At 34.0% G+C, this 20,358-nt stretch overlaps 1 protein-coding gene across 3 annotated transcripts; it reads left to right on the top strand.

Moving 5' to 3' along the window:
* Positions 772–10,808, top strand: LOC109349389 (protein transport protein SEC23-like). 3 transcript variants are annotated; one of them, XM_019590175.1, is made up of 13 exons: positions 772–838; positions 875–1,684; positions 1,921–2,094; positions 2,888–3,049; positions 4,137–4,279; positions 5,108–5,183; positions 5,324–5,496; positions 5,601–5,682; positions 7,638–7,715; positions 8,760–8,921; positions 9,010–9,273; positions 9,725–9,829; positions 10,203–10,808. In XM_019590175.1, the coding sequence occupies exons 2-13, from the start codon at positions 911–913 to the stop codon at positions 10,347–10,349; spliced, it is 2,340 nt and encodes a 779-aa protein (XP_019445720.1). In that variant the 5' UTR covers positions 772–838; positions 875–910; the 3' UTR covers positions 10,350–10,808. The 3 variants fall into 3 exon arrangements, with proteins under 3 accessions (XP_019445720.1, XP_019445710.1, XP_019445727.1); XM_019590165.1 differs by having other exon boundaries at positions 788–841; positions 872–1,684; XM_019590182.1 differs by lacking the exon at positions 772–838 and having other exon boundaries at positions 855–1,684; positions 10,203–10,368; positions 10,477–10,808.

Below are 20,358 nucleotides of genomic sequence, written 5' to 3'. Positions count from 1 at the left end.
TTTTTCTCTTTCTCACCTTTTTCTTTCTCGCATATTTCTCTCTTCTCATTTTCTTTTGTCAACCAAACGAAACCTAATTGTATTTTGATCAACATTTGTTTTATTAAATGGTAATCATATTTTATTTTAAAAAGTATTATTTTTATCTCAAAATCTTAATAAAAGTTTGAAAAGTCAAACAAATTAAGTGAATATCTTTTTAATACAATGCATCATTTATTTCTACACAAATTTTCATATCACTACAATTTCTATATCCCTAAATCATGATTGGAGTTAGAAATGTTAAAAAAATCAAGACATTATCTTTTCATTAATTATAAATTACTCTTTCCTAGTAATCTAATTTATACCTTCTTAATTACCCCATCATATAGAGTTAAATATAACAATATCCAAGATTTATTTATTTATTATTATAACTTTAAAATCAAGACAAGATTTTTTTAATGCTTTTGACCAATATTTTATTTTTATATAAAGAATGAATAATAAAATGAGATAAAAAATACATATACTTACAAAGTAAAAGTTTTATATATAAATCTAATAAATAATGAATAATATATCAATACTATATATTGTATAAATCTATTGGAATCAGAAATAATAATAATAAAAGAATTGAAGGGAATAAAGATAGCTAAGTGGGCCAGCTAAGGGGCAACTACTACATACTCCAACGGTGAGTGACAGTGGTTCAGTTTCAATCTCCATTGTGAATTTTGCTGACTAATTCATAAACATAAAACAGCACCATCACAACACCATAGTCCAACCCCATTCCTCATTACCCTGACCCCTTTCTCAACTAAAGGGGTCTCAATTCCCAATTCTCAATTCTCAATTCTTCAATTCTCAATTCTCAATCCTTCAATTCTCAATTCTCAATCCTTCAACCAATTCCAACATGTCGGAGATGGCGAACACAGATCCCGAAGGAATCGACGGAGTCCGAATGACATGGAACCTTTGGCCTCGAACCAAAGTCGAAGCCAGTAAGTGCGTGATCCCACTCGCCGCCACAATCTCCCTTCTCCGCCCTCACCCTGATATCCCCACCCTCCCTTACGCCCCTCTCCGCTGCAAAACATGCTCCTCAATCCTCAACCCTTTCTCGCGTGTCGATTTCACCGCCAAGATCTGGATCTGTCCCTTCTGCTTCCAGCGTAACCATTTCCCTCCTCACTATTCCCAAATCTCGGAAACCAATCTCCCTGGCGAGCTCTACCCGCACTACACCACCGTGCAGTACACGCTCCCGAATCAGAACCCTGGTGCTAATTATGATCAGCATGTTCAGTCGGTTCAATCGCCAGTTTTCCTGTTTGTGCTTGATACCTGCATGATCGAGGAGGAGTTGGAGTTTCTGAAATCGGAGATCCGGCGTGCGGTCGGGCTTTTACCGGATAATGCACTCGTCGGTTTCGTTTCGTTTGGGACGCAGGTTCAGGTGCATGAATTGGGGTTTTCTGAGATGTCTAAGGTTTATGTATTCCGGGGGAATAAGGAGATTGGTAAAGACCAGATTTTGGAGCAGTTGGGGCTTGGCAGTGGCGGTGCAAGGAGGCCTTCCGCCGGGTTTCAGAAAGGGATTCCGGGTCAGGGTGGTGGTGGATTTGGTTTCTCTAGTTTTACAAGGTTCTTGCTGCCTGCTTCTGATTGTGAATACACTCTCAATTCGGTGGGTTTTTGTTCTGCATTTGAATTTTGGAAGTGTTAGGATCAAGGTTTTAAATTGTGTTTTGATATTTTTTTCACAATTGCATTGGGGCTTCATTGGCCGTATTTACTAAAATTTGGTAAAGGCGATAGTATCGCGACTGTGACCTAAATCACAATTTAAAACTGTGGTTAGAATGCTTGTGCTGTGTGCCATTGTTTTAGACAAATTATTTTATATATTTTTCTTTTTTGCAGCTGTTGGATGAATTGCAAACCGACCAATGGCCGGTTTCTCCACGAACTCGTCCGGCTCGGTGCACAGGAGTGGCTTTGAGTGTGGCGGCTGGGTTGCTTGGTGCTTGTAATCCTGGGACAGGTGCTAGAATCATAGCTTTGGTTGGGGGTCCCTGCACGGAAGGACCTGGCACGGTAAATTTGTGTAACTTGGTTGATTGGTAGATTTTGTTCCAGAATTCGGCACCTTTGTAATTTAGATGAAAGTTTGTTGGTATTGTTAAGTAATAATCATCAAAGTTTTATATGGCATGTGGCTATAAGATACTGAGTCAGACTATGTTGTGCTTTAATGCAAATCTATACATAGCTAGTCTCAAGTTGATTAGAAGATGAGGTTTGTGTCAGATAGTTGACAACTGATATAAAAATTTGTCAAATCTCAATGAAATGGGTCCCACCCAGTGAGAAAAAGACACCTTTGCTGTTGTGGACAGAGGATATCAACCACTATCATTTAAAAACATGGTCGGCCATTTTGGTTTTATTCTTGCATGAATTGCCATGGTTGTTAGCACTTAAAAAATTAGAGTATTGTGAGAGAAGTATAAATATTTATGTTTGATCACTTGTGTTCGGATGGTTTTGCAGTGGAGTAGGAGTAATACATTTAAGCAACTCTCATATTTGGTTTAATATTAAGCTGATTATATTAGTCATTTAAGAAAAAAAAAAGTGTTCTGCCACATATTAGAATACATTAACTAGTAAGTTATAAGTCTCAATTTCTAACGTGCCATTGACATTTTGGAGGCACACTCTTTATTTCTTTGAATTGAGAGTTGAAGTACTAAAGACAACAAAGTAATCTTAGAATAACAAATAAGTGGAAGGGAAAGGTATTATGGGCAATGCTGTGCCTGTTGCTGCTTAAATTCCACAAAAATATTTTGAGTCTGAAAATACTGATTTTAAAATTCCGTTGCAGATTGTGTCAAAAGATCTATCTGAACCGGTGCGTTCTCATAAAGATCTTGATAAAGAAGCAGCACCATTCTTCAAGAAAGCAGTCAAATTTTATGAGGGTCTTGCAAAACAGCTGGTTAGTCAGGGTCACGTTTTAGATCTTTTTGCATCAGCACTTGATCAGGTATGTGATACTATATAATTTTGTCAGACAATTATTTCACCGGTTCATATCTTTACTTATCCTCATGTGGTTTGTTGTGTTAACTGTTGCCTTGTTGGCACTTTTATGCCAAAATATAATTTCTTTATGACAAAGTATTATTATGGTGTTGTTCGATCCATGTAGCTGACCCCACCTAGTGGGAATAAGGCTTAGTTGTTGTCTTCTGCTATTAGATTTGCGGTGAAGCCATGGAAGTAACATGCCTGAGCCCTGAAAAACTTCTAACAGCAGTATTAAAGATTTTGTTCACTTTTGTCTCTTACCTTACATTTAAAAGTCTCTATGCTTTTATCAACTGAAAGAGCTATTCATTACTAGTTCTCTCGTTCCATATTTTGATAAATGTGTTGCACCGAGAGTGACAATTAACATTTGTTTTTGGGCCCATTCCCATTTTCAATGGTTGGTTAAAGATTGCATAAATCAGTTCATGCTGGTTGTTTCAAATCTTAATTCCAGTAGCGATGTCAAAAACTTGTGGATTTATTCTGACGGCATGTAATCTAGCATTATGCGATTGATATAATATATAGAGGATAGCAATTTCCATGCTTTAGGTTTTTTGAATGTCTAACATTCCATGGAAGATTTCAGGCATACTTTTAAAGAATTTAGTTTATGATACATTAACTGAAAGTATATTATCTGTAATCACCGTCCTTATATAGGAGTCTGATGCTTGAGCACTTGACTTGAGTATATCCCTTGTACTACTTTTTCCTGACTAGCAGCATTTGATGACAATTTTTACTGTAGATCTATATATTCAACTTGGTTCATAAGTGTGCACTTGCATAATTTTGGGTGCTAACATCAATGGCCTAATGACTCTCAACCTCTATCTGCTTGAGATGATATACTTGTGATATTTCAAACTTAATTCTTACCATGTACCTTCTTGTGGGTGTACAAGGAAGTTCGTGTTTATATTGTGGGAATCCATGAATAGAGTTGTTATTTTTTTCAGAATGTTGCATTTGATGACAATGAGGATCTATTTTTCCTCATTCTTCATCTACTGATTTATGGATGTTTAAGTATATAGGTTGGAGTTGCAGAAATGAAAGTTGCAGTTGAAAAAACTGGTGGTCTTGTTGTCCTGTCAGAAAGTTTTGGTCATTCAGTCTTCAAAGATTCTTTTAAACGTGTTTTTGAGGATGGGGAGCAATCTCTTGGACTTTGTTTCAAGTGGGTATCCTTCATTTATTTTTATTTTCCCTTTTTACCAATAGTTGATTTCTTTATTCAATACCAGTTCAATGTGAAATTATTTGTTTTGGTTTTGTGCACTCATTGATTTTATATTACTTATTACTTCCCTGCCCCACCACTTCAGTGCAATTCGCAGCTGATACAAAAAATTCTGTTGAGAGATGTTGAAACACTAGGTTTAGTTATTTCGTGAGCATAAAATTTATATGCACATGGTGTTTTTGTGCATTTAACTTCACGTAATTAATTTTCATTTCATTAGAACCTTGTAAGTGGTAACATTGTAAAAGAATGAGGAGTCCTATGGAGAGAACACTGAATTTTATGTAGATAACTCATGAATGAGAAAAGGAAGAGAGAAAAGGTATTGGGAGTGGACAAATCTGCTTATTATAGAATTCACTAAAAGAGGGTTCACTCCTCAACCCCGACCCCCTATTTCCAAAAAAAGGAAAAGCTGTCTTGTCTAATAATGCATGAATGTGGATCTAGGGTTTAACCTGCATTTTTGGAAATGTTTTAATCAATTCAGGTGGTGTTAATTTTGGTTTTCCAAGACTTTGGATTTTCTATTTGAATGTCAATTGTCTGAGATTTAGGGTTTTATTATCCCAGACATAATATTTTTGGGATTCATGTAATAGATATCATTATTGACTTGATCTTACAGTTGCTTTTGGAATACTGATCAAATATCTTACAATTACTTCTTTTACATATTTTTTCTTATCTCTCTTCTCTTGTCTCATATTTTCTGTTTGATGGATAGCCCTTATCTAACTTCCAACTTTATTTGTGTATCAGTGGAACACTTGAAATCAATTGCTCCAAGGAAATCAAAATCCAGGGTATAATTGGGCCTTGCACATCATTGGAAAAGGTTGGATTTTGATCATCTTTTGTCTCAAACCTTAATTTTCTGTTGCCTTTTAATACTCGAATTGGAGTTCATGCGGGATTAAAAGAAATGAACTAAACCATAAATATCTGGAGTTTGATGGTTACAATCACGTACTGCAGAAAGGGCCTTCTGTTGCTGATACTGTTATAGGAGAAGGGAACACAACAGCTTGGAAACTGTGTGGCCTTGACAAGAGTACATGCTTGACTGTGATGTTTGATCTTTCATCAAGTGATCGTTCAAACACTCCTGGTGCTGCCAACCCACAATTGTACCTTCAGTTCCTTACAAGGTTATGTCAGAGAACTTTTATTAATAAGCCTCATATATACTATTTGTGCCTCATTCCTCATCCTTGCCCAGCATTGAATTTTAATGTCCATGTACTTATTGCAGTTACCAGAGCCCAGAGGGTCAATTGTTGCTCCGTGTCACAACAGTAACTAGGAGATGGGTTGATGTTTCTATTAGCTCTGAGGTAGTTTTGGTTGTTTACTTAAACATTTGTGGCTGGATGTTTGTTTATTTGTCAATGCCAAAGAAATATGTGTTGCTTTTAAATTTATCATAGTATTAAGAAGCTTGAATGTCATTTCATTTTACTTTATTTCCTTCTTGTCAATTCTGATTCTAAATTTTGATCTGGATATATATCTGTTTATTATGTGGATCTACTATATAAACTGAAAGGCTTCATTTTTATGACCACTTTTGCTTAGTCCTTTCATATGGCATCTAGTACTATTTTTTTTAACAATGTAATTGTTAAATTGGTTAATGACATTTTAAATGATTCATTAATAGAAGTATGCTTGTTTCTGCTATTTGTTCTACTAATATGGTATGTCCATATACACCAAGCCTTTTTTTCCTCAATGAAAAGCTGTATTAAAAAATTAGCAGGGCAATAATTTTAGAAGGTGAAGTCATATTTGTAATGTGCTAGAGTTGAGCCAGGAATAGCTGTTTTGTGATGTATTATCACGGAAATTCTGCTACTGATATCAGTAAATGGTAATTTTGCATACAAAATAGTAGAATCTCTCTTCCTCTCAGCAGAAGGATTCTGCTACTGATATCAGTAAGGATTATAGCTCGAGTTGAATTCAATACAAACTGTTTTTCAGCTCAAACTTGGGCTCAATTAAAGTCCACAAATTGTTCAAGCGCTTCATGACCTCAAATATGTGCAGCTTGTCAACTCGAATGGTGATCTTTATATATATATATATAATATTAAGGTCAATTATTAGGGAATTTCTAATTTAATATTCTTAGAAATAATCTTGTCATTTGTGAGGATAAGGTTGCATAGGTCATACATATATTCTCTCCAGACCCCATTAGGTGGGAGCCTCATATATTGGACCACCCCTTTTTATAAAAGGGGAGAGACAATGCATGAGGCTCCCACCTAGTGAGATCTAGGGAGAGTATATGCACCACCTATGCAACCTTATCCTCACAAATGACAAGATTGTTTCTAAGAATATTAAATTAAAAATTTCATAATAATTGAACCCATGACCTCCAGGTCGCAAAGCAAACAACCTTATCGTTGCTATAAGGCTCACCCTCGTATTATATTCATATATTAATATAAAAATATCTACTATTATAATTATTAAATATATTTTTATATACGTACATGAAATTTAAATCATATTTGGTTCAAGTTCAGCTCCTTTATCCAATGAGCTCAATTTTCAGCTCATTTGGTTCATGAAAAAAGTTCATCAAACTAATAAACGAGTCGAGCCTCAAACTAATTTCGAGTTGCTCATTTAATTGCTAGCCCTAGCTTAATCCCACCCTTGCTTAACGTGTTCCCGGCTACAACATGTGCAGTGAATAGATATATGATGTCACACCTTCCAAATTGTCAATGTTTGAATTAAGTTCCCTACTACCACCCCCGTTCTTTCTAAAATACATATAAACTTATTGGTGCCTATGCTAAGTTTGGGGCAGTTCAGTTCACATGGCTCCCACCTAGTGGGGTTTGGGGAGTATAAATGTACACAGTCTTACCCTATAACAAGTGAAGACATCGTTTCTAGATTACATGTAACTAAATTGGTGGCTACAAAGAAGTTTATAGAAAATATTGCTTATAGAAAAAAGTTTCAAAGTGAATGTTTCAGGACAGAATAGATAATACATGCAGAGGAGCCAAGTCAAAAACACTCTAAACTAAACTTTGGTCTAGTATCCCCTTTGGCACAGTGGCTTGTGTTTTTCCTAATTTAGAGCCCACTACAAACAAGGAAGGATAAGCCCAAAAATTCACAAACATTGTAGTTTCTTAGAAAATAGCAGTGTTGGGTTTTTCTGGTCTATATTTGTCATTGTTGTGCTGCTGTGTTTGTCTCGATAATGCATTTCATCATTTAAGAATAATGCACTTTCTGAAATAGATTATTTTATCTTCAGGAATTGGTTCAAGGATTTGACCAAGAAACTGCTGCAGTGGTAATGGCTAGACTCACTTCTCTGAAAATGGAGACAGAGGTATGTCACAAGCTGTGTAATTATTTGGTATTCTCTTGTTTTGTAAAATCCTTCGCTGTTGGATTTATTTACTCAAGTTGCCGTAAATTTTATCTTTGTCCAAATGAGTGATTATTGGAAATTTCAGGAAAAAATCATGGTTTAGATTATGCCTTTGATAGTGGTGATTTTGATGCAATTTGCGCTATTTAAATTTTACTTATGCGAACAAGTACTTATGAAATGGCAATTCACATGCTATTTCCTCTGCTCTTCCTCAAATATAGTTTATAACTTTTGGCAAATATACACCCATTATTTATTCAACTTGCGGCTACAATATTGTGGTTTTGGAATTTCCACAACTGTATTGTGACCACATTTTTCCCGCAATTGCGGTAAATGCAACATAACCACAATGTGTGGGACAGGTTGCTTTTTTGGCTTCGTTCTGGTGCAAAAAACATGGTATTTTTAGTGGTGTTCAAATGGTAGATATGTAGAGACATTGGCATGCTTGGTTGCTTAACCATTTTACATTGTTCCTAAGTTTTCTTTTTTATTTTTGTGAGAATTTCTTATCCTCATCTTGTAAATATCCTCTCCTCTTCTAGTAATATTTATTTTTCAATAAAAATATAAAATAAATTCTATCTATCCAAATGGGTAGTTTTGGGTGTTATTGGAAGATGTACAATGGGAGAAGGATTGTGCTTACTTCATCTTCAACTCATGGGACCAAGTACTGATGGAATGACAATTCAAGTTATTTGTTGCCATTGAACATTCTAGTTTTATGATCTCTATATGGGTTTATTGAATAGTTTAATTGAAGGACTTGTCATATTTAATTGCGAAGTTTCCCCTTTCTTACTCTGTTATGCGTATAGCTTCTCTGTTCAAAAGCAGCTTATTTCACTTGTTTTGCTAATAACTTGCTGCAAATAACCATTTTGTTGTATCCTTCTTTTTGGACACATATTTCGTATTTAAAATGTATTTTTGTATACCTTCAGACTTTTGTAAACCAAGTTACCAATCTGAGGTTCATTTATGTTTGATCAGGAAGCATTTGATGCCACACGGTGGTTGGATCGATTACTTATTCGCCTCTGCTCTAAATTTGGTGACTATCGCAAGGATGATCCATCGTCTTTTACATTAAACCCTTCATTTTCATTGTTCCCCCAGTTTATGTTCAATCTGCGAAGGTCACAGTTTTTACAGGTACCATTTCTTGAATTTTTCATCGTGTGTTGCTTTCAAACTTCTTAATTTAATTTGGTGGCATTTGGATGGTGAAATTCATTGGCAGGTTTTTAATAACAGTCCAGATGAGACTGCGTACTTCCGCATGCTGTTAAACAGGGAAAATATCAGTAATGCAGCTGTCATGATTCAGCCATCTCTAATATCATATTCATTTAATTCAGTGCCTGCACCCGCATTATTAGATGTGTCTTCCATTGCCGCAGACCGGATTCTGTTGCTTGATTCATATTTTAGTGTGGTTATTTTTCATGGAATGACAATTGCCCAATGGCGCAACTTGGGATACCATCACCAGCCAGAACACCAGGTATGTGCTCAATGCTCAGGCATGTTGATAGAGACCCGTTAGTAGTAGCTCAAAGAGATGGGTCTAAGACAAGAATTTACACTAAGTGAACAAATAGATTTTGGGCAGAGATTTTTCTGTGGAGCATAGCTCTAGAGTAGGGAGTTAACCATTTTCTGGTGTAAATTCCTACATCTCTTTCTAAATTCAATAAAATTGTTCAAACCTTTAGTTTCCATTATGTCCTACTAAATAAATTATTTTCAAGTGCAAATTCTGGTCACCAATTTTTAATCAATTAGATTGTTGAGTACAATATTTATAATCTTAATTAGGAGCATTAGTAGCTTTATTTGAGTTTCTGAATTGCCATGTAAGTTATTTCATTTGGAGACTTCTTTTATTGCTAGTATCCAATGTTGCATTTATCATTGTAGCTCCTTGTATGATAATTGCTTTAATATATGCACAGGCTTTTGCACAACTATTACAAGCTCCACATGACGATGCCACAATCATAATTAGAGATCGTTTTCCTGTTCCTAGATTGGTAGTGTGTGATCAACATGGTTCTCAGGTAAGTAGTGTATTGATATTGCTTCCCTTTCCTGAAGATCATTTTCACTACAAACACTTATGCTTGATATATACTTTTACTTATACCTCTTCCACAGTGTATTAGTGAAAAATTTCTTTTCATTGAACCATTTTGCTTTAAGTTTGTGTTTTTCTTAATGAGGGTGAACCATGGCGCAATGGTAAGGTTGTTTGCCTTGTGACATGGAGGTCATGGGTTCAAATACTGGAAACAACTTTTTCGCTTGTGAGACTAAGACTACATACATCTACCCTCCCCATACCCCACTAGGTGGGACCCTCATGTACTTGTCCGCCCTTTTTTGTCCTTTGTTGATGGGTTGGTGACCTTGGTTTTTTTTGTTGCTGAACAGGCTAGATTTTTATTAGCTAAGCTGAATCCCTCAGCAACATACAATAATGCACATGAGATGGCAGCTGGTTCAGATGTAATCTTCACGGATGATGTGAGCCTTCAAGTTTTCTTTGAGCATCTGCAGAGACTGGCTGTCCAATCCTGATAGTAGTGACTGATGCAGTGTATGCGTTGCGGACTTTCGTTCGGAAAATTCCTCAACGATGTGTCCTACATTTTGCTGTTCTGTTAAGTTATTTTCCTTTCTTTTCCTTGTTCGTAAATGAGAGCAGGCCATGGTCTGTGTCACTTGACAAATAAGGAAAGCTCCGAAATTTGATTCTTTAGGGCTCTGGTAAAATAAAGGGTTCAAAAGTATCTTGAGTTTGGACATTACGGGAAGAAGGGATAATGAAATGTAAGTTGAGAGCTACTGCGACAGAAACAAAACAAATGAGGGAGAATTTTTTATCACATTTTTTTCATTCTATTTACTTTAGCCCAGATCTGAATTTTGGGTTCGTTATGTGGATTAATTTATAGTTGTTTTACTTTTACATGCTCCCTTTGTTGCAAAGTCATTTTGTCATGTTGGAGTTTGATGTATTAAATGAAGTTACGTGATGCATGTGTGTGTGTGATTGATGCTATCTATACATAGTAGGTCTTTAAGTCAAAAGATAAAGGTTGTGTTAATTACTCAGAGTAAAACTTTTTGAATCTCCATAATATGGATTAACAATATGATAATACTAATACTAAGTCGTTTCCTAAAAGCAACATGTATGGCTTGAGTATAGTGTCAAATGAGCAAGGTTTATTACACCATTGATTAGATGTATCAAAAAGTAAGAGTTTATGTATTTGTATGAATGAACGCGAGTAAAGATGCCGATTCATCAATTTAGGAAATGAATTGAAACATGAAATATAGATGGTCTGATATGTACATCAATGGAATTAGATATTATCGATTTTATGTCAGATAAGATAAGTGGGATAGTAAAAAAAATAAGAATTAGATGATTTAGAGTTTAAGCTATGCTACATTGGAAAGAGTAGATAAAAAAAGAGGTGTGTATAATGGATGTAGTAAGGAAGTGAGTAAAAATAATCCAAACTTTTGTAGTAAAGAAAGACATCTTTGTGATGACAATAGAGGATTTGAAGGTTTTCATGGGAGGAATAAAATTGTATTTCTCTTTACCTTTTGATTTTATAGTTAACACATGTTTTAAGAATTGGGAGGAATATCTTATCACATATAAGAGTGGATTGACATGTTCTTTATTACAAAATTTTGCTTGGATTGAAAAGTCAAATATGGAGAGAGCTTGCAGCCAAATATTGAGTTTTGGTTATGAATTAAAGGTTAATAGTAGAATGGAAAGAAAAAGGTAAGATAAAGTCACAAAAATAAGTGGTGGAAATTAAGGATGAGGAGTGGAGGAGCTTCCAACAAAGAGTTTTGGAATTTTGGAGGAAGGGACGAGAGGACGTTTTGGGAGAACACACAAATGCAATTATGATAGGATGAGAAATATATATATATATATATATATATATATATATTTTAAAATATAAACATTCTTTTAACAATAGAAGATGGTAAACTAGTTGAGATGATTTAAAATTTATTACTTTGACCAATAGAAAAGAATGCACCTTATATAATATTATTGTTTGGGTTCTCGAGTATGGTACTCCTATTATAAGTACCTTTTTAACAATTATTTGTTCTTTTAAAAATCAATTTCCCTATTTGGAATTTAGCTCTTTTTGGTCATATTCTCTATTCTCTTTGTTGCACTTAATAACTCCATACCACATTCGTGGTAGACCAACCGCCATGATAACTAACACAATGACCTGCCTCTTACTTGATCCACAAAATTAGATGTGCAATTCTATAAAGCCATTGATGACTATTGAGTACCACTTTCGTCATCACCACACAACAATCGTGAATCACCTACAAACAATGATTTAAACGGACAGCAAATGAGAATATTAGAGCATATGCTATGCCTATGCACAAGCATGTAAACTTTATTTGAAGTCATGTATAAATGGATCTTAAAAAATCATAGTTTTCACATCTATAAGAATAGTTACAGATTACTAACATTTCTCCATGGCGATACGATCCTCCATTTAGTTGTTGTTTGGTGTTCTTGGTTTATAGAGTAACTTTTCTATCTCCTTCTCGTTCTTACTATGCTATTCCGTAAGTGATTGCTGATAGAGCAATCTTTATGAGCAGAGATAGGGACAATGTTTATGATCCTTTTTCTTGTTAGTATAGTGCTTCCATCAAGCACTATATATAGGCTCTTTTTCAAGAGTCTTAACATTTCATTGATAACTCTTCATCCAAGAGTTATGTCATGAAACAATGAAATAATATATCCATTCATGTCACAAGAGGCATATTTCTTACATTCTCCCACTTGTCTCATGTGACAATACAATTCATGATTTTATAAACATCAAACATAATGCGCATATTCAGAATATGTTTTCCATATTCATTACATTACAAGTCATGATTAAGAACAAGAACTAACAACAAATAATTACATAACTACAAATAAATTAAAAAAATTGTTTTTTTTCATCTCATGACATCATTTTGGTTGTTTTAAAAAAATAAGTTTTAATTGACTCGATTGGTAAAATCGACCCAACTTTCCGAGTCAATGATTTTAACCTTAAATCGATCGAGTCAAATTGAGTCAATCCAATTTTAATAAAAAATCAGTTAGATGTAAGACTCAGACCGGTCAAATATCCAGTTCACGTATGAACCGATCGGATTGACGACAAATTTTATAACACTTCTTTAGTGGATGAAATATAGATGTGACATAGTAAGAGTTTTAAGAATATTATAGATGGTGATGTCTTATCACTACGCCAGATATCGCAATAAATAACGGTCATTCAACATCGCAATTTTGAACGACGCTGTTAAAAACGAGGCGGAAGAATATTGACATCGCATACTAAAGTGTGTGCTGTCAGTGTGTGTAACTTCAACAACGCATTCTCCACATAACGTTGTTAAATATCAGTAACATTAGCGCTGACTTGAATGAGTTATGTTTAACAACATATTTGATAGAAAGAACTGTTAATGTTAATAAAGTCCACAACGCATAAATAAGAAAGCGATGTTGAAGATTACATAGTAACAACACTTTCTTAGTTATGCGCTGTTGATTTTATACGACATTTTAAGTGTTAGAAATATTAATGGTTGAGTAGTTATACGTCTTTTCGTTTGTTGAAATATTAATGGTTGAATACTTATTAGGATGCTATTTAATTAATTTTAAGATGTTATCATTGATCAAAAACATCATTTAGTTTTTAACTCATAGTTTAGTCCCAGAAGAAAAACCTCTTAGACAACTTAATTGATGTAAAAGTTAAATTAATAGTATAAACTAGTACAACATATATATTCACATAAATATGTTTACCTTTTTAAATCTACATATTATTAGTGTAAAAAATTATATATAGTTATTACATCTCCACCATGCAATGACATTGTATAGCCCTCTTATAATGTTAGTATATATCTTTTTTTTTCTTTACTAAGTTAGGAAGGTTAACAATAAAAGTATATCATATTATACTTTTTACAAACATAATACAACTTTTGATCAATAAATAATTATCATGGGTGGGGTCATTCTTAAAAAAATTTTGCTAGATTACTTTAGGTGACATTTGATAAAGATGCTTCAATCAGCTCTATAGGGGAATGGAGAAATGGAGCTTGGACTTGGAAACTTTTATTGAGACAGAGTTTGTTTATTTGGGAATAAGAGGAGTATGAAGACCTATTAAATTTACTAGCGAATTATGCACAGAATCTTGATGTTTCAGATGGATTGCTTTGGACTCATAACCATGGTGACTAATATTAGGTGAGAAATGCTTATCAAGTCATATCTCATGAAGATAGAAGCATTGACAAAGAGATTTTCAAAAAGTTATGGAAATATAATGTTCCATCAAAGATGAAATGTTGAGTGTGAAAATTATTCTTAGGTGAAGTTCCAACAAAGCTATGTCTTGCTCAAGGGAAATTCTAGCAGCAAATGTAGTCTCGTGTTGTTCTCTTTGTGGGGAGGAGGAGGAGGAAGAAATAAACCATCTATTATTCACTTGTTCAAAGTCTTATCATGTCTGGCAATATCTCTACTCCCTGTTTGATATCATCTCAACTATATCCAATGATACTAAGGTAAACTTCTCTTCCCATTTGCACCTAATGTGTTTGGAGACCAAATATTCAAGAAGGTGAAATGCCTCTTTGGTTCATCTCTATATGGACTATTCGGCATGTAAGAAATAAGTTTATTTTGAGAACTCACAGTTTTATCTTGAAGAGGTGATTGATCTTATCTTTTTACATTCTTAAAACATCTTAAGTGATCATTGTAAGAATTTCAACTTCTCATATTTGGAATGGGCTTTCAACCCATCTAAATATATTTCTTCTTGTTAATTTTAGTGATTGTAGAATAAATAATATTAAAAAAAAACCACATGCATTCCACTAAATACTAACTAGTATTTATAAATAAACAAACACCGTTCCATTTTTATTTATTATTTGTTAATACATCGTTCTGTTCAACTTGTGAACATACATATACATCGACTATGTTAATTTCTAAATTTTTTCTCTAATCCTCTGATTATTCACATATGAATATGATTGAAAATTAAAATAAAGGTTTTGGTATTGTATAAAGAATTTCAAGCAGTGGTCAAAGATGGTGGATTTGATTTTTCAAAGGATAATATTCAGTTCTAGAAGCCGAATTCATGTAGCATTATTGCTGGGTCTCGTATATTTTGCTGACTAATGAAAAACTATATGCGACAAAACAAACTCATAAAATGGCATGGGAAATAATATTTAGAACATTTAAAATAAACCTATAGATAGTGTTCTTAGCAAACTAACATTAAATGCATGATTCATGATTGGATAAGGGCTTTGAAGCTACATCCTAGTTCAGCTGTAGTTACATCATATTCAAACTGTAGATATAACTAGTGAGGAAATAAGCTCTTGTTCACTCAAACCTTAAATGTTTCATAATTATATTAGTAGTTGTATCAAACCTGTCAAAACATGTCAGTCATACCAACTCAGTCCTCCAAGTACAAAAATAGTTATATCTGGATATTAAATTTAAATGTTTTGTTTAAACAAGACTTTTTAGTTAAGTTTGATTGTGCAATATTAAATTCAGGTTTAGGTCAGATTTACTTATCCTGGTTCGTGCTATTATAAAATATGAATAATAATTTAAATACCCTCTATGTTAAATATTGATAATAATTAATATTCACCACTCATTTAAGCATTTAGTAGTCAAAACTTGTCTTCGTTTCTATAACTTTGTATCATGTGTTAATGTTACATATTCTTTCTCTACAACAACAAGAAAACAAGCTATGAATGACTAATTCTTAGTCTTAATTTTACATGGATATCAAGTTAATTCTTATTGTTATCGTAGTTTCCAACAATTCTAAATGACACGAAATAATACTTACCAGCTGAGTCACGACCAGGTCACTCTCATTAAGACGTTTTGTGACACTATCCAAAATTTGCAAGTAGACTATCAACCACGCTGTCGCCAGGATAAAACAGTTCAGTTCTCTGTTATCGAATTCTTACTGCATTGTAAGAATCAATCTCGAATACGCTCACCACCATATGACTAACAATGTCAATTCTAAAATACACACAATATGACTACCAATGTCAATTCTTGAAATTCACACAATATGGGTGTTAGTGCCAATTTTCGAAATACGCACAATATGTCTACTCGTATCAATTCTTTTCCCACAGTTGACTACCAGTGTCAGTTCTCGAAATTTCCAGAATTTGGCTACATGTGCCAATTCTTAGTGACACAAAGAAATGAGGAGAAGTTTGCCGGAAATGCGTCGACGGAAATTATGAGGGAGAAAGAAAAAGTTGAGTAAAAACGTACTCAACTTGGGACAAGAAAATATGACAAGGGGAGACTTCTATTTATAACATGAGATTTTTTTCAAATTTCTCATATCTCCTATGTGGGACTTGAGAGTTGTTTTTTTTCTTCAAAATTCTTCTATGTGAGACTTGAGAGTTTTTTAGATTTCACACTCAAAAGTTTCCACTAATAGCTTCCAACAAAGCAAGTTTCAACAATCCCCCAATTGAAATTAAAAAACGATTTTGGAGAATTGTTACCGTCTTAATAAGATTGTGCATAAACAAAGGTGTCATGCGACTTGAACCTTTGCATAGTGAATAAAATCCAGATTTTACTAGAGTAAGTTGTAGTCTTGAACTCTATCTCCAGCATCAGACCACACACAACCTTTTCAAAGTGTGTTTTATAAAGTTCGTGTTAAAGGTCATGCACATCTATCCAGTATATTAAATGCTCTAAAAATTTATGCCCCTAAATTTCATAGGAAACGACTCCCACTTCCATATTCACATAAGTGAGTCCATCAAGAGTACTCCTATAGCCTAGGTACTCCAGTCCAATTGGAGTATAGATCTCATTAAGAGTTTAACTCATCCTTACATATACTGTAGGAATCACGCTTCTCATAAGTTTATAGCATGTTCATTCTCATATCACTTCACAATTTGTTATTACCCATTGAACCTATTTCTTAGGATCTCTAGTCAGTTAGGCCGAGTTACCATCATGGGTGATCTTTTCATTCTAAAGGTAATAGTCCCATACTCTAGCTAGCCCTTTCGTCAAAGAATCTGCTAAGTTATTTTCAGTGCATACATGATTCATTCTAACAGCGCCTGTAGAGAGTAACTCTCTAATAGTGTTGTGCTTACGACATATTTTTTGTTTCTTACCATTATAAAAGATATTCGCATTATTTGCAATAATCGTGGTACTATCACAACAGATTAACACAATTTGTATCAATTTTTCTTACATAGAAATCTCTCCAAGCAAGCTTCTCAGCCAACTTGCTTCTTCACTAGTTGTTGCTAGTGCTATTATCTCAGCTTCCATAGTGAATTGATCTAAAATAGTCTTTTTCTTTGACTTTGAAGAAACAACTCTACCAGTTGTGCTAAGTATATAGCCACTGGTTGCTTTGAAATTATCTGAAAGAATTTTCCAATCAACATTGCTGAATCCTTCTAAGTCAGCTGGAAACCTTTGGTAATTTAATCCAAAGTTTATTGTTTTCTTAAGGTACATCATTACCCTTTCTATAGCATGCCAATGTTTCATACTTGGTCTACTGATAAACTTGTATAATGATCCCACAACATAGGCTCGGTTGGGTGTAGTGTAATTAGTGGCCTACCGAAGGCTACCAATAGTTTGTCTTATGCGTTCACTAGTGTTCCTAAAAAGTTTTATACTTGAATCATATGGTGTGCTAGCAGGTTTACAGTCAAAATATTTATACTTCTTTAAGATCTTTTCCAGATAGTGAGATTGATCTAAAGAAATTCCTTCTTTTGACCTTGTAATTTTTATATCAAAGATTACACTTGCTTCTCCAAGGTCTTTCATATCAAAGTTATTACACAACAATGATTTCACATTATTCACAACATGAATGTTGAAACCAAATATGAGTAGGTCGTCTACACAGAGACGTATGATAATGAAAATGTCATTTTCCAATTTGTAATAAATGTATTTGTTACTTTCATTCATCTTAAACCCATTCGAAACCATTAAGTCCTTAAAAATTTTATGCCACTATTTATGTGATTGCTTAAGACCATACAATGACTTGTCTAACTTTTAAACCTTATTTTCTTGCCCATGTATTACAAAACCTTCAGGTTGTTCCATATAGATTTCTTCTGCAAATCACCATTTAAAAAAGTAGTATTAACATCTATTTGATGTACTACTAAATTATGTATTACAATGAGTGATATTAGTACTCTAGTGGATGTTATTCTAATAACAGGTGAAAATGTGTCGAAGAAATTTACATTCTCCTTTTGCCTTAAACCATTGGCTACAAAGTGAGCCTTGTATTTATCCACTGTGCCATCAGGTTTCAGTTTCTTTTTCAATATCCACTTATAACCAATATGTTTGCAAGTAGGAGGCAAATCAACTAAATGCTAGGTCTTGTTAGACTCTAGAGATTCCATCTCATCATTTATGACCTTCTGCCACAAATCAACATCCAAAGAAGTCAAAGCTTCTTGTAGTGTTGATCGATCATCTTTCAATGTATAGACCATATAACAGTCCATGCTATCTTACTTATTCTAGGTTTTATTTCGAACCTATCGTTATTATCATTATCTCTAAGTTCCCATTTCATTGAAGTTATCAACATTAGACTCAATGATCACTTTTGTGTTATGGTCATAACACCTGTACACTTTGCGGTTTACAACATACCTATTGGTATCAGCTTCCTCAATATCATATTTCTTTTCAAGTGCATACCAAATTAATTTGGCAGACTTATATTGACTGTAGTAATCCTAGAGATCATTAGACAACCCATTCAGAATGAAGTTGTTACACAAGTAATCACTTTCATTCCAGGTAGCTATATCAATAGCTAGTTTATCCATTTCCTCTTTTTCATGCAGCACTAGAACATCAATTTTCATAACATGAACAAATTTTCTCATGGTGAGGAAAAATTTAATGTCGTCGTTTGAAATTAGTCTCATCAAACCGAAATGGTTTGTTAAGGTTAAACCTATTTGGTCCAGTAATATTATCTACGAATATCATTATAGTTCGAAATGTTTTAAATTTTTCTTACTGTAGCTTACAATAATTCTAAATGACATGAAATAATACTTACTGGCTGAGTTATGACCAAGTCGCTCTTATTAAGACGTTTAATGGCATTGTCTAAAATGTGCAAATAAACTATCAACCACGCCATCCCTAAGATAAAACAACCCAATTCTCTATTATCGAATTCTTACTGCACTCTAATAATCAATCTCAAATACACCCACCGCAATATGGCTGACAAAACCAATTCTCGAAATTTTCATAATATGACTATCAGTGCTAATTCTCAAAACTCCCAAAATATGGCTACTAGTGTCAATTATGGAAATACCAATAATATGACTATTTGTGCCAATTATTTTCGCACAATCTGACTACCAATGTCAGCTCTCGAATTCCCATAATGTGGCTGCCTATGCCAATTGTAACACCGCGAATTTTACGATTTTGAATTATAAGATTTTATTAATATTATTATTAATTATATTTTCGAAAATGAATTTCTGGGAATTTTCGGTAAAGAATTAGACAAAATTCTATTTGAGTTTTAGTCTTGAAATTCTATTTCCAATTTGGTGGTAAATTTTCATGATTTTCGGAGATAGTCGGTTTCGGACCACTGTCAGGGCCGAATCTCCCCCGGTACGGCTCAAAAAGTGGTTTTTGAGTTCCGTAGCTCGGAATCGAATTCCGATTGTGCCTTTGGTTTCGTAATTTCATTTCGAGTCAATATAGACTCTGAGTACACTCATACCTATTTTCTAAATATTTTTCACTCGGAATGCCGAAATCCGAAATTCTAATTGGATATTAGGATCGAGCGATTTATAATACCCGATCGAGTATTGGCCGATAATACTCAGGAAGGTTTATTGCACGTGTCCACAAAGTGGTCATTTCACATTGGGATGTGAGATTTGACTTTCCATAAAGCAAACCTCACATCAGTTTGTCAAATCTCTTATGAGATTATCATTAGCCACCCTAGGAGATTTTGTAATGATTTTCTAGAGGGAAATCTGATTTCCCTTCCCTCATTAAACACTCCACACTTCACATTTCACTCTCACACACTCTCATTTTCAAATTTGCAAGGAGAAGGTGAATCTCTCTTCATCTTTTTCTCTCATCTCTCATTTGTTTCTTCCATCTTCAATCCTTGATCTCTCAACATTCAACCAATGGATGTTGATGAGATTCAAGTATGTTGTTCATGAGCATGTCAAGAACATATTCAACCGTTGAAATTTTCTAAAACGGCTTCTAACTCATTTTCTCCTCAAAACCGAAAATAGTGATGTTCTTGAACTTATGAAAATATTTTGTTGAAACCATGAACAACTTGTGTTCATGGAGTTATTATAATGTTTTATTACA

This window comes from Lupinus angustifolius, chromosome LG01, assembly GCF_001865875.1.
Source record: "Lupinus angustifolius cultivar Tanjil chromosome LG01, LupAngTanjil_v1.0, whole genome shotgun sequence".
NCBI classification, from domain to species: domain Eukaryota; kingdom Viridiplantae; phylum Streptophyta; class Magnoliopsida; order Fabales; family Fabaceae; genus Lupinus; species Lupinus angustifolius.
The sequence above is the reverse complement of the archived record's forward strand: the minus strand, read 5'-3'. Positions and strand labels throughout refer to the sequence as shown.